The sequence below is a fragment of the Notothenia coriiceps genome, unplaced genomic scaffold (genome assembly GCF_000735185.1).
Source record: "Notothenia coriiceps isolate Sejong01 unplaced genomic scaffold, NC01 NC01_scaffold00004483, whole genome shotgun sequence".
In the NCBI taxonomy this organism is placed as follows: Eukaryota; Metazoa; Chordata; class Actinopteri; order Perciformes; family Nototheniidae; genus Notothenia; species Notothenia coriiceps.
In genome coordinates this window covers 627,229-642,693 of record NW_011337184.1, presented here as the reverse complement: position 1 = coordinate 642,693, position 15,465 = coordinate 627,229, and the positions used below count along the sequence as shown (strand labels likewise).

The window sequence follows — 15,465 nt, the reverse complement described above, 5'->3', positions numbered from 1 at the left end:
AATCACCCTAGAGTGTTTGTTGGTACTTATTTCCAATTTCATCCCAGCATACCTTTTTTTTCACTGAAGCATTTTCTTTTTTTTCACCCATGGGGTAGCCTACAATTTAATGATTTTTGTATATTGAATTCCAAGAAAGTTTTACCAGTGACATTTTTGCACTATCAACTTGTTTGTCTTTTTTGCTTCCCTATTTCACCAATTCTATGTTCTAAGGACCAAAGTTAGGAGTGTAAACACTTTGGATTTGGACCCGCGGTGGTCATGTCACTTACTGGTGGGAAGCTGAGCAATCTCAAGAGGCCTCGTTACAGAACTTTCCACACGCTATAGGCCAGCTCAATGTGTGCATATATTCCTGTCTGGTAGTGTGCGTGAGCCCCTGAGTATGGAGTGGGTGGAGCAGTACAACTTTTGCTTCACAAACTACTTTGCCCTTGTGGGAAGTGGAATAGCTCCAAAACAGCAGAGCCAAACGTGCGGCGCTGCTGCGAGGAAGGTTTGTTTTTCTCCAAGTGGAGCGGTGCCAGCGCACGAAAGTAAGATGAACAACGCAGGGAGGGAGGTAGATGTAACCGCGAGATCTCCCTCTGTTTCTCTGTAAATATTTGCTTTTATTGCATTGCGTCCAGCCCCGTGTAATCCCTCTTTCTCTCAAAACACAAAGTGAATCCCTCAAATTAGCATTCGCCCTTGGTACCTGCCAGAGGTGTTTTCTAGCATATACTCTATCTGTGCATTTTCTACATCAGGAACATCTTCAGGCCTAAGGTTTGCTACAAAGAAATAGTTTATTACGTAAATAATATATCTGCTGAATTGAGTGAAGGTTTTTCGACGAGTCACTTATGTTTCATTTGAACTGACACATGTAATGATACTGCCTTGCATGATGCATTTACTGAAATGTTCTAAGTGTGACAAGATTAAGAGGATGACATTCATATGATTTATTAAAATATATCTACTTCACTATAGTGCACTTTGAATAAGGTCCTTACTTTTGAATTGAATGTAAGGGGTGACAATGCAGGACAGTTTATATGAAGCTCAGCGCAAGTTCTTTCAGGACGACTGGGTATATACATTCACTCCGCAGCTGCATATAATCAGCTCATCACGGGCGTTGTCTGTAACCTATTACATTCACCTCATTCTCCAGCAGCCAATCACCGTGCTGCAGCCAAACTTGAAAATGGGTCTCCTCGTTCCTGCAGTCAGCTGTGATTTCAGGTTGTCATGCTGCCGGCCGCTTCCTCCCCATCCACCTCCTTTCATCACATCCAGTGCCAGGAGAGTTAATCCAAAAACCTCATGACACCTCCTCTTCATCCCATCTCATCAAATCCAGATCTTCAGCATCATCACCAGTGTCTAGACCCCGGGGGGTTCCCTATATGCTCAAGGCTGCATTTCCCCCTTTAGATATACGATTTCAGGATCGGGGTCTAATTGCCAAAGACTTAACATTTATCACATGACGTGTCAATAAATGTTCTTTTAACAAAATGAAGTCTCTCCTGATTGAAATGATTTTAGAATGTTGTGTGAATTGTAAAAGACATTTCCTTTTACATTTGTGTAGGTATAACAAATACTTGTATCATAAGACATGTGTTTTGTTTTGATGGCTCATAAAATGGCTTATATCTATGTTCCATGCATACAGTCATGTGTATAAACAAAGAAAAGTCTGTTAAGGCTCACAGATGAGGTGTCACTGTCATGCTTATCATGTGTTACCATTAGGCATTAGTAACAGATACATCAGCTCGTCATCCATGTGTCATTGACCAAATTCTACATGATAAGTTATCCAAATGATGAGTTATCTTGTTGGACATCATGATAACAAACAAATGAAATAACTTATTCTTTACCCTAAACTGAGGAATTATGTTTGTGCCAATAAAATCAAGCAACGCTTCTTAAGTATCAAGCAAAACTAAGAATTCAAGAGAAAACCAAATTCAGTGAAGCAAGAACAGTCATCTCAAAGTAGTTTGAGGGAACTGTAAACAAAAATATATATTATAAAAAAAGGGGAAAAACAATATTTTACAGGATAAACCAATTCATTTGTTTGCAAGCTATACCATTTTTACTTCACTTATTTAATTTTCTTATATTCTTATTTTTGTGTCATACTTAGGAAGTTTTGCTTGATCATTTTGCCACAAATCCTTTTCATCGTAAACAAGTACTGACAGTGTCATCACAAACAGATATGTTCTTCTGTCCCCTGGACACAAAATGCACTACTCTATGCTCATTCTATTAAACAACCCGTGGAAAACACTAATAGGCAGTGAAGGAAGTCCAGCTGTTATCATAAATATCTCTGGTGAAAAAAATAGTGCTCAGTTCACTTTGACTCAACATGTGAGTGTTCCCATCAAATCTCCGTGGCAATAACGTCGTCGTAAGTCTGTAACCCTGAGCTGTAGTTGATGTCCATGCCGAGCTCCGTCCGGCTCTCCAGCTCGGCCGTCAGCTCCTTCAGGATCCGCTCCAGGTCCTGGTTCTTCTTGTGCACCTGCAGGTAGTTGATCTGCAGCTGCTTCTGGTACTTGATGACTCTGTCTTTCTCCTTGTTCCATGTGAGCCTCTCCTGCTCAAAGCTACCGGCCAGTTTCTCCTGAGCGTCCTTCTCCTCTCTGAGCTGCTGCTTCATACCCTCCACTTCCCTTTGGAGGGTGGATGTTTGTCTGTTGTTCTCCCCCGCCTGGCCTCGGGTGGGGGAGTCTGAGCCTTGGTTCAGTCTCTCCGAGTCCTGAGTCTGGGCCTCTGGTGGCAAACTGTTCTGCCTTTGCTCTTTGGCCCTGGCCAGATCCTGTTTCATTCCCTGAATGTCTTGCTCCAGTTTTCCCGCTTTCTCTCTCAGCAAATCAGCCTCATTCTTCTTGCGCTGGAGTTCATTTTCGCACACCTGAATACAGAAAAAGTTTAACACATGGGCAGCATTTAAGAGGGTTATTTTAGTTACATGTATGCTAAGTCTGCTTTAACACAGACATAGCAATTGTCTGGAGGTCACAGCTGAGTGTAGCAAACAATGTGAAGTATCCTTCCAAGTGCTTTCATATTATAAGCACTGTGTGGGCATTAAACACACATTCTTATGTCAATGCCATGGTAGAATGAATTACCACTGAATAAAGATCAGGCTCACCTCCACCTCTCTGGTGCGACAGTGAAGTTTCTCCTCATGGTCTTTGTTCTGTCTCTCGAGCATATCCATCTTTGCCGTGTTTTCCTTCAGCGACGCCTTGAGGCTGACGATGTCGTTCAGTTTGTGTTGGACGTCCGTCTGGCAGTCTCTGAGCTGCCGCTTCAACAGGGAGATCTCTCCTGACTTCTGGCACACCTGCATTCGGACAGATATGATAATGGTCATAGTTGTAATGTGTGGTATGTACGCCACTCCGGCAGTTAAAGGACAGATCAACAATTGAATACTCTTATACTGTTAATAATGTTCATGTGCATTTCCCTTAATCATAGCACACAGCAAATGATGAGAGAATTTGGACATTTGTGACATTAAATATAACTCATTTATTTGATTTTATAAAACATCATGTAACAATAGCTTGCATGGGGAACACTACTTACACATTCTCACCGTATGCCAAAAGTAGGATTAACATTTAAATAATAAAAACAAATAAGTTCAACCAGTTAAATTCACTTTTTTGGCCACTTGCAGAGAGCCAAGCTGTAAACACAACATTTACATATTTTCAACTCAAACATTAAATTGAAATTTGTTCCAAATATGTTTATGCCACATTAAAATCCATTTAAAGTTGTGTTTCTGGCCACACAGCAGTTTCACTGTCATGTTGGCTCTGTTTTGTCTCTTTTAACGGCCAAATGTCCAATGATGTATGTTCACCATAGGTTTTAACTCTGTCTTCCATTTGTTGTTGGGCAGGTGGCGTCGGCTACAGTTGGATGAAACAGATGGAAATTATTCTGGTGAGAGCTGTGATACTGAATCAAAATAAACTCGGTGGCTTTAAAACCCCCCCTGCTGAACTAGCTGAAAAATGGACTTCAGAATTGTGTTGATCATTCTCTGATGTTGAAAGGCAACATTGTGAAATACTCAGAAACATATCAAAGAGAACATTTGGTGTATTTTCTTCTAATAAATAAATGTTCTTCTGTATTTTCTTCTTGATGCATAATGGTGGATTTCTCATCTTGTGATGCAGGAACATAATGTCCCTCATCTCACCTGCAGCGATCAAGGTTTCACATTATTTAGTGTGCTGAAAGCTTTCAAACCCAATTGATCTCACACATATGACTCACGACTCACCTCCCATTGAGTCTCCTCAAGTGTTGGAGCGAGCTGTGTACTCTCTGTCGCATAACACCTCAGTCTGAGCTCAACACGATCCCTCTCTTGTGTGAGCTTTGTGACATCCTGCTGAAGCCTCTCCTTCTCAGCCTGCACAAGGACACATTTCTCTTTTCACTTGTTTGTGCGTGGAAAGTATTTTCTCAAATGAGAAGGTAAATATTAAAGATGAACCAGAGATTAAAAAAGAAAATAGGAGGTGTTCTGACCTGGAGCTGGCTGACCTGCAGCTGGAGGGCTTGCTGGGTTTTCGCAGCCATTTGGGACACTTGGCGGAGCTTTGTGGAGCATCGCTGCTTCAGCCCCTCCATCTCCTCAGAGCAGTACATCTGTCTTTCCTCAAACAGCTGGCAGGTTCCCACCTCCTTGTCTTCAAAACTCACCTGTTGCAAGGGGAAGACATGTTAGTAACAATCACAGTTCTGCAGTCATTAGGAATACTCTGTGACAAGTAAAAGTCCTGCATTCAAAATGTCACTCAAGTAAAAGAACAAAAGTATTGGCATCAAAATATACTTACTGAAGTAAAAAAGTAAAAGTACATATTATGAGGATTGACCCATTTCTTAATCATATATATTATGTGTTTCGATTATAACAATTGATGTATTGATGTGTTTATCAAAGCTTGTAAAGGTGGAACTCATTCTAATTTCTTGAATACCTGCTGGGTAGCTTGTGAATTTATTCCAGGTGTAACTAAAGTCTAATTTAAGTGTTGATTATATATATATTTTTATTTTTAATTTTGATATACTTTATTAATCCCCGTGGGGAAATTGTTTCTCTGCATTTGACCCATCCTAGTGTTAGGAGAGGTGTGCTGCCATTTTGAACCGGGCCCGGGGAGCAGTGTAGGGAACGGTGCCTTGCTCAGGGACACCTCGTTAGCACTTGGTCTTGCCGGGACTTGAACTGGTGACCTTCCAGTTGCCAAGCCAAGTCCCTATCGACTTCGCCACCACCGCCTCCCTAAAGTCTAATTTAAGTGTTGATTATATTGTTTATCATGAATCATCCGCAAAGTAACTAAAGATGTTCAGAGTAGCATAACATGGAAATTCTCCGGTAAAGTACAAGTACCTGAAAGGACAGTACTTGAGGAAATGTACTTACTTAACACCCCTTATTAGTGGTAAACACATACTGATTGATGAACAAGCTGTTTAGTTGCTGATGCCACAGCGTGGTACCTGTAGCCCCTGCAGCTCAGTCTCTCTCTCCAGCAGCCTTTGCTCCAAACGCTCAATCAGAAACTCATCTGTAGTAATGGGGGACCGGATCCCCCCCGCAGTCTCAGAGAGCGCTCCTGGCTCATCTGCAGGAAGTGGGGAGCCAGCATCCAACCCTGTGCTATTTAAACCAGGCCTGGAGCTACAGTCAAGGTTAGTGCTATTCCCGTTGACCCATGGAGGGAAGTTGGGCAGCGCTCCCTTGCTGAGTCGGTGTGCGGGAGCTGAGCCGCCTTCACTTTGACTGACGGGGCCCGTGGAAGCAATCAGACTGCCGCTGGTGCTGTGAGTGGGCAGGCTGGACATGGAGTTACGTCCAGAGTCAGAAAGAGTCCCTGGAAGGAAAATAAATGACATTTACATTAGGGGAATGTGTCATTCAACCTGAATTTGTTGTTGAATTTTATAGCACTATATTGTTCTAACTTTTGTTGTCTCATTGTATAGTTACAATTTAAAATGGCATTTCAACTGAGGTGGAGGAAATATTCATATTCTATACTTACTGTAAAGGGGACCTATCATTTTATACATGAATATGTGTCCCCGGTGTTCCAGGGAACTCACCAAGTGTCAGAAAACACAACCCTCTCTATTTTCCTCCATACCCAAATCTCTTAAAAAAGGGGCTGCAACGGATCTGATCCAGACTGATCCAGATTATCTGAATCAGTTAAGTAGCTAAAGCTATCAGATACATGTAGTGGAGTAAAAAGTACAATATTGGCTTCCAAAATGTAGTGGATGAGAAGTTTAGATTAGCATCAAATGAAAATACTGAGGTAAAGTACCTCAACATTCTACTTANAGTCAGAGGCGGTATATTCAGAATGGACTTCCACACTTTATTATCCATTAATTGACAAGAGGTAAGTACATGTGCTGCTCTGTATGATAAGCTAGCATGAATAACACCAAACCCCGGTACCCTCACTTACCGGTCCGGGTTGCAACACACACAGAAAAAAGGTGAAAAAGTAGCCCCAGGCCAAAAATAGGCCAAGTGGAAGCGCAACCAAAAACGGGCCCCGTACGGCTCGGCACGCTTAAAGCGAGCTCCGCGCTGCAATGGAAACGCGCCATATATGACTCAGTGAATTATGTCCCGTAACTGTCACCACAATATAAACAAAAATGAATAGTTTAGCCCTTTTTGAAAGAGAAGATTTATTCACACATCATCAGAATATTGTTGGACAAACCTGCATATGGCTATTAATACGTACTAAAACTGTACTAATGCATTTGAAAGATATGTAAATACTTTTGATTGAGTACACCACACCAAAATGGAAAATACTGCAGCTATACATGTGTAGCTTGTTAATATGTGTCGGACTCATTCACAAGCTAATGCTGGATTCAATAACAAACATGAATGATATTGGTATATAATCAAAGCTTTTTTTTCCGACTGCGCTTTTGTCAATCCCTTATTATCATTCTCCATTCCTCTTGGACTTTAATGTGAAGATTGTTTTCCTCTCCCGCCTAATCATCTAATTTGCCTTTTATAGTGTTTCTTCCCTCACACAGAAGCTCTTTTGCAGCTCATCTGCTGTCATTACTGAGCTGATTGGACCAAATCAAAACTGAAATCAAATTAAGGCCCATTGTCAGTGTGCGTTGCTCCGTCACTGACATGAAAGGAGGGCCACCAACAAGAGATAAGAAGGAATTCAAAGTCGCTGCTTTGACATGAAAGAAAGCAACGGAGCTGACTGGATGAAGGGACGTGAAATAAATACGCATATAAGGAAATGTACACCGGAGTAATGTTCTCGTGTGAGTCATGCAAGAAATACGAGGCACTTTCTCCTGTGCTTTATCCGCTGCAGACTAGTTTAAAATAATGTTTTCAAGGCACATTATTAAAAGGTGGGGTAGGTAAGTTTGAGAAAGCGGCTCGAGATACACTTTTTGTTATATTCCATGGAATGCTCTCAACATCCCGATAGCAATGAATATCTTAAAGGTGGGGTAGGTCATTTTGGAGAAACCAGCTCGAGTGCGCTAGAATTTGAAAATACACAGCCGGGAAAAATCTGCCACTTCCTCACAGAGCCCCTCCTCCAACACACACGAACGCGCACATGACCAACGAGGGCACGGGATAAGTTTGTGCACAGGCAGTCAGGCACAGATGGAAGGCTGACAGGCAGGTAGGCAATCCAGTTATTTTAGCCGGGCGGCTAAAATGATTGGTCGTGCTNATACAAAACCAGCAATTAAGTATTGCTACTTTTACTTAAAGTGGACCTATCATGCTATATTTGAATATGCCTTATATAGGTATGGTCCTACACTATATTATTCAAATATAGCATGATAGGTCCACTTTAAGTAAAAGTAGCAATACTTAATTGCTGGTTTTGTATTTCCACATGTATTTTTTTTACTTTTTAATGCTATCTTTGGATTGTATACTGCTGCAACGCAAACATTTCCCAAATCGGGATCAATAAAGTACTTCTTATCTTGTAAAAATACTCTAAGTAAAAGTACTGCATTACAAATTGTACATAAGTAAAGTACAAAAGTATATGCATCAAAATAAACGTAATGCACCAAAAGTACCCGTTTGCGTAATGGCCCATTTTATAATCATATGTTAAATGACTGGATTGTGTTTATTGATGCATTAATGTGTATGTCTGGTAATGCATTATCTGAATCAGTTAAGTAGCTAAAGCTATCAGATACATGTAGTGGAGTAAAAAGTACAATATTGGCTTCCAAAATGTAGTGGATGAGAAGTTTAGATTAGCATCAAATGAAAATACTGAGGTAAAGTACCTCAACATTCTACTTAAATACAACATTTGAGTAAATCGACTTAGTTGTTCTACTGCTGCATTTGAATATAATGTATAACCTGAGAAGGTGTCGTGCTTGTGTCTGATGTCTGAACTCCGGGCTCTCTCCAGAGGACAGAGGATGTGGTCCAGGCTGTTGTGGCCTGTCTCCGACGAGGTTGCACTCCTGGGAATCACAGGCTTGAAGGCAGTGGAACGGACCAATGACTTGTCAGCAGAGGTCTGGAAGAGTGAAATGACATACAGTCAGGGGGTGCTCTTCCCAATTTTTATTTTAATATTCAGCGTCTCCGCAAACCACGGATGGGTCCATTCTGAAACTTGGAAATCGTAATGACTGGCTTCCACAGAGATAAATATTGCTCGGTAGAAGTAAAAGGGATAGATATTTTTCCCAATCATGCCGTTTTCATGCTGAAAATAGAATTACTAAAGCGTGCAGAATTCCTTCGCTACATGCTGGCAGTATTAAAAGCTACGCAGCAGTAGTTGCAAGTCAAATTCACCAGACTGTCATAAAAGAGAAAACTCATTTCAAAGATGAACTTATACCTCACATGCCCCCATCTGTGCTGTCCAAGAACGTCACCAGCAGTAGCATTCCTCCCCTCCTCTCAGACCTCCTCTCCTCCCCCTTTGCATCCCACATCTCTCCCCCATGTGCTGTCTGAGCGAAGATGAATAGCCCTTCTCTGTGATATTAATAATATGAGCTACTGCTGAAGTGTAAGAGGTAAAGCTCGTGAGCTCAGCATTCCTTCTCACTGACTTCATGAGTGGGATGCCTACCCTCATTTTTTCCTCTCTTTCTATCCCTCAAACTCTCTTTGGCCTTCGATTCGTCTTTCTCTTTCCTTTCACATCCTCCGCTCCGTCTCTTTTAAAGCTGCTACCTATTCCTCTCCTTTCTCCCCTTCTTGCCCCAGAGGAATAAAGACCTATTGAAATAGACTCCGTTTGCCTATTCTTGGCACATAAATGACTTCAATGAGAAGATCAAGGCATTCTTCGGTCATTAATCTGGGAGGGGGTGATTAATAAGCTGAGACGGTTCAATACAGGTTATGAGGGAATGGCTGCTACCATTTCAACTACCTGCTGTGCATGTTTCAACTGCTGTGAGGTTTATAAAGTTGCAGTTATGCAGTATGACTTCTTAATGTTCGTAAGTATAACCATAGTAAGGATTCTAGTTAACTGAAGGACAGCGGACCAAATTTGATCAGGCTATTAAATGGACATCTCATTTAATATCTGATATTTTGGATAGTTTTTCTACAAGATGGAGCATGTAGCCCGGCTAGCTTTTCCTCACGTTAGCAGTCTTAATGCTAACTAAACTAACCTAACCAATGTATTGGTCCACCCCACACATTTACTGTGAAAATATTAGCTTGTAATTAATCTTCTCATGGCAAGAAAGCAAGACATCCCTCATAATGTTCAACCATTCCTTTAAAAATGTACTGATATAATTCAGGTAAGCTTTAGAGAAGATCAAATGTGCACTTCTTACCTTTACAGTAATATTTCCTGACTTGAGCAGCAGTTTTGGTTGCTCTCCCCCATCTGATTCCCCATCTGTCTTCTGTCCACCTGAATGATCTTCCATTGGTCCTCTGTAATACGCTGACCTGGGTTTATGGCTCACCTTTAAGGGAACAGGATAAATGCGTTAGGCTTTGTAACTGAAATGTGCAGTATTAAAGTCATAGTTTGAAATGAAAGGACACATACCTTGATGTAAAAAAAGTCTTCACTTCGTCCTGAGCGGGAGTGCGACAGGCCTCTGGAGGGGTGGGTGGGGCCCTGAGTGAAGCCGCACTTCAGTAAGTCGTCTAGGCTGCAACCTCCGCTCCTTCTTTGAGGATGTGCTCCCTTTTTTATCTGATGTTCAGACTCCTTGCACTGTCTGCTGTTGAGGTCGTTTCCGTTCACGAGGCTGCTGACACTGCCCATGGTCCTGCAGGCATACAGTAGGTGAGGAGGGGGGTGTTGAGGTCCAGGTGAGCAAGTTACACAGAAGAGAATAGAAGACACAACTCATGACCCCAGAACAGCACTCTCAATGGCTCCATCTGCAAGACAGGAAATATATAATACACATTAAACAGAGAGAATATTTGCTGTTGAACCTTAAACATTACATTTTTCCATGAAAGGACAAACCACAGTTTCCTCTGATGCTTTATTACTGTTGTTAAATTCTGTTGTTTGCTGAATCAGTCCAGACATGCATTGTTGAAGCAGGTGTGTTAACATTTGCTAAACAAACAAAGTAACAGAAAGAGTCCTTCTTGGCACTCTGCCTGTGTGACTACATTTATGGCTCGGCAGTTGAATTTGACAAATAAGCCTTAGGGCGCCCTTCCTCTAAACAAACTCGCAAATAGGCTACTTATAGTTTACTCCTCTTGAATAACACTATACAAACATTTCATATGTACTGTTGTACTTGAGTACGACTTGTAGAACACACAAACACACAACAAGAGCAGGTTGTATATCTTGGATACTTGAATGCAGAGCATGGGGATCAAACTAACTAATATAAATAATTGCCAATTTCTTATTAATTACATTTTAATATATTGAGAGTGGCTGAAACTATGACATTTTAGAAGTTGTGAGAAAAAAGAGACAAACAACCTATTTGACCGCACAATGTGAGTGTCATTTATTAATGGGGTTTTCCCTTTCCTGTAGTTTGTTATATAGATTTGTGTGCATGTAAATGGTCTGCAAAGACTCAAATCAAAGTTCCCTCCAGAGGGAGTTTCTCTGTCCCACCCACACACTGCGATTTACATCCGTAACAAAGTGACATCACTATGAAACAATCGTGCTTCTATTGGCTAGCGCTCCAACACATTGTACGTGATATTTCTGCATAAGGGCATCTCTAAGCAGTTGACCAATCACAACAGAGCCGGCCAGCTAACCAATCAGAGCAGCCTGGGCTCTGGTTTCAGACAGAGGGTGAAAAGAGGTGCTGCAGCACAGGCAGTATGAGAAGCATTAAAGCATGAGAACATGTCCCAGTTGAGGCACTAAATACAAATATGAACCTGAAAATTAGCTTAATAATAGGGCCCCTTTAACACATCCTGAAGCAACCATTGGGAAAACATTACTTTCCACACTATACATCACCATAGTAACTGACACTGTCCAACTGTATATGATAGGATAAGCAGCATAACAAATTAAACATATGATGGTAGTCAGTGTATGTGTTACCACATATAATGTTGAATCATCTTCATAAAGTCCGCTACAAAATAAAGAATGAACTAAAATAGATATTATTCATATTTTTGTGAAATATGTGTTGTTTTACTATTCCTATTTATAATACAATGATATTCATTCAGAGAGGTAACAGGGATGCTCTCTATTGGCTTTCTCCAACTCCCCTTAAAAGACAATAGGACCCCAGATGCTGCTAGCCATGATCTCCAACCCACAGGGGAACATTAGTGAGTTAGTAGCAAAGGGGCTCCATACTGGCTGATCAGGCCTGTGGGCTTCCCTAAACACCTGGTCCTCAGCCTCTAAGCATTTCATAATGGCCACACTAACAAAGCATGGCCCTAATATCCTGCTGTAAGTCACATATTAGTGTACATTGCATTTGGCTCGAGGCTAATCCATAATTATTGGTTGCACAGTTGTGTTTCTAACTAGGATATTCATAGCTGTCAGTGTCATTTCCTTGAAGTGTTTGATAGGCACAGTTGAAGGAAAATATTCAGAATGAAGGCGGGCGACCTGATCAAGGCTGTCACTTTCCATCGCCAAGGAAACAATGATAAGCAAGATGAGACGTGTACAAAATAGATGTTACATCACGAGGAGAATAATAGGAGCATCAGAGACAGACAGCAAGTTAGACACAGTTGGAGAGTTTGAGTGGTTTTCTACGACAAAATAAGAAGCTGACTGATATACTCTATTTAAGGTGAAAACAGGGGAGGAAAGATAAACCTAAATTGCATAGAGGCTTCTAATCTCGGAAGAATCAAATAGACAGTTGGAAGTCTTCCCGCAAGGCTTCTGTTTTGTTTTTCTGTTAGTAAGTAAACCGCTCCTGAAAATGTTAAGTAATGGTATATGATGTTGAGTTTGTACCTGTCGGAGTCTGTGGCCCTGATGCAAACACACTCTGACATGACTGTGACTGCCTCTCTTCTGCTGCTAAACTCCAGCCTTCACTCTCACTCTCACACATTAGCATCCTCCACTGACATGGGACTGAAGTAATGAAACAATAGATTGTACTTACTGCCAGGTCAATCTAAGCATCCATCTCTAGCAAAGGCCCCCGCAGAGTCATATATCCCGTCCTGGAGGAAGTGTGTGTACTTCTGTGTGTAGGCCCTTGAGTGAACCAGCAGCAAATGCAAACCTCACACTATCCCCAGTCAGGAGGGTCTGCTAACTGTTTTGTTGAAGGGGGTGTGTCTTTCTGGTTGGCCTGTACCCAGCTTTGCATTATAACTGACATGTAAATTCAACTCTGTGTGTGTGGGTGTGTTTTGGGACCTCCCTCTCCCCCCCAGGGGAACTAGTGTACGACATGTGCTCCCATAGAACTGGCGTGTGCCGCTCAAGTGATTAAGTCCCAGCCTTCACAATAGATCTTTTACACCCCCAGCGTACCCCCCTATTCTCCCCACTATCGCCCACATACACCCTCCGTTTGTGCATCGACTTACTGTGTAATAACCATTCATCCTTCACACCCCCCTCCCCTTCTTCCATCAGTCCCTCCCTCCATCCATCCGTCCCACTCGGCGCCCTGCACCCACCCTGAACAAACAACACTTCATTTGAAGGAGAAAAAAAGGCGCTTGCCCTCTCTCTTTTTGCTCTTTGTCTGTTGAAGTGTGCCTCTCTTTGTGTGGACTCTTGTGTGCCGGTTGATGTATTCTCCCCAAACAGCCCAGGACCATATTTGAGCGTTAAATAAATGACTAGTCCTCACAATGAGAAGGCTAGAGAGCTTCAGTTTTATAGTGGTTTGCCAGCATCCTGCCTTTATGCTGTTTGTTCTGATCCACACACTCTCACACACACACACACACACACACACACACACACACACACACACACACACACACACACACACACACCTGCACACAAAGAACACACACTTTCAAACTTCTGAGTCTTTCTAAGGGCAGTAGAGCGTTCAGAAACCCACGGAGTACACACTGTTGACAAAACACAATGTGGATGAAATATAATCACACTTCGCGACAGAAAAATATACAAGCTACTGTGCTCCAAATGAACAGACAACAACTACAGGAGAAATATGGCCCCTGAGCTCTGCGGCTTACAAAACAGGTGTAAATCTCACACCCCATTTTTGTCAAGAGTAAAGTCATACTTTCTGTTAATGTGAAGAAAAAGGACAGCTTTATTACCGCATGCAGTGACGGAACTCTACTGATTCATTGATGCCATCCCGAGAAAAATCGATAAAGAAATCAGTTTGTTCAAATTGAATGAATGTGAAGCAGCACGACCCTATACTGTGAGATCGTTCAACAGACAGACATGCACCAAAGTGTACATCATCTTACATCGTGCTGTCGGCAAGTTCTTTTTCCCATAGAGAGTATTTTCACAAAGTCTACAAAGAGGATATACCATCATCTTTTTCAGCAGCAGCAGCAATGCTCACTCATCCTTTTCATGGCCTAGCATTGTTCCTCCGATTAGTCCCATTGTGCCACCCCCCCCCCCGCCCCAAAAGCCTTTTTGTCTGGAACAATGATCCGGCCATTTCACTTCTACGTTCCCTTTCACTCACTAGCGAGAATCGTTCAATTCCACTTCTTATTTCAGCGCAAATATTGAAGGCGTTTAAAATTCTATTTATTGGGCTTGATCTTTGCCACATTTTAATAAGCCAGGTACACAAACGGTTCTGACCTTGTGACTTTAAAGGGGACAGTTTTGATTTAAGGACCTTTGGTGAATGGGATCATGAGGTGTGTGTGTGCCGTGACGTGTGTGTGTGTGTGTGTGTGTTGTGTGGTTGTGTGCTGTGTGTGTGTGTGTGTGTGTGTGTGTCGTGGTGTGTGTGTGTGTGTGTGTGTGTGGCGGTTGTGGTGGTGGTGCAGGGCGCCGTACAAGGGGTGATACGTTAGGAGCGATCCTCTACAGGGCACGGGACTGACAGAGGCCCAAAAGAATCTTTAGAACATTAACGCGCCTCATAATAAGTAACAAGATGAACAAACCCCAAAAAAAATATGTCGTTCATGGCGGGCCAACAAATCCCTGGAGCCGGCCCTGTACCGGTGCGTGTGTGTGTGTGTGTGTGCTGTGTGTGTGTGTGTGTGTGTGTGTGTGTGTTGTGTGTGTGTGTGTGTGTGTGTGTGTGGTGTGTGTGTGTGGTGTGTGTGCTGTGTTGTGTGTGTGTGTGTGGTGTGGTGTGTGTGTGTGTGTGTGTCGTGTTGTTGTGCGATCATGCTTATATCTAGATCTTATATCCTCGATGGGCTGCATGTTTGTTTTGGTTTGCGACAAAAAGAGTGCTGTGTACGTTACGGGGGGGAGTCTGTCTTGCTTTCGATGCCCGCAGCTGACTGCCTGACCACAAAGCCCTGGTAGGTCGCACAACGACCAGCGAGCAATACCCACCCCGCCCCCCGCACGCACGCACATACACACACACACACACACACACAACACCAGCACACACACACACACAGCACACACACACACACACACACCTCCGAGAGGGCATAGCCAAATGCCATTACCACGCGCCAGCCAGTGGAGCGGCAAGCAGTGTGCTGTAAGGGGTCCAGGATTCTAGTACCCTCCTGTCTCCCAAATGAGCCCATGAACTCCTCTCTGTTCTCACTGCTACCTCTACAATGCACGGATGCCAGATGGCAATCCATCTTTAATTCTCACTGCTCATACCCTGGTCCACTTTCTAACAGATGCATCGTGTAACCATCTATCCTAGTTCAGTGTGTCTGTTTTTTTTAGGTCACTCAAAACAGATTATGTTATTCTTGTTCAT

At 42.5% G+C, this 15,465-nt stretch overlaps 1 protein-coding gene across 1 annotated transcript; it reads right to left on the bottom strand.

The window, feature by feature from the left end:
* Nucleotides 1–839: 839 nt before the first annotated feature.
* On the bottom strand, nt 840–10,500 carry lzts1 (leucine zipper, putative tumor suppressor 1). Its single transcript, XM_010767521.1, has 8 exons — nt 10,155–10,500; nt 9,934–10,068; nt 8,477–8,639; nt 5,563–5,936; nt 4,579–4,752; nt 4,328–4,459; nt 3,173–3,367; nt 840–2,929 (listed from the first exon to the last, which is right to left on the bottom strand). Exons 1-8 carry the CDS (start codon nt 10,374–10,376, stop codon nt 2,396–2,398), a joined length of 1,929 nt encoding a protein of 642 aa, XP_010765823.1. The 5' UTR covers nt 10,377–10,500; the 3' UTR covers nt 840–2,395.
* Between the last annotated feature and the right edge of the window lie 4,965 nt (nt 10,501–15,465).

Bases quoted from the DNA above. Each gene is read 5' to 3' on its own strand.
- lzts1 (XM_010767521.1), bottom strand. From the start codon at position 10,376: ATGGGCAGTGTCAGCAGCCTCGTGAACGGAAACGACCTCAACAGCAGA. The intron at 5,937-8,476 runs GTTATACATTAT...TTTTCCTTCCAG, and splicing joins CAAGCACGACACCTTCTCAG to GGACTCTTTCTGACTCTGGA. The intron at 2,930-3,172 runs GTGAGCCTGATC...TTCTGTATTCAG, and splicing joins GTCGCACCAGAGAGGTGGAG to GTGTGCGAAAATGAACTCCA.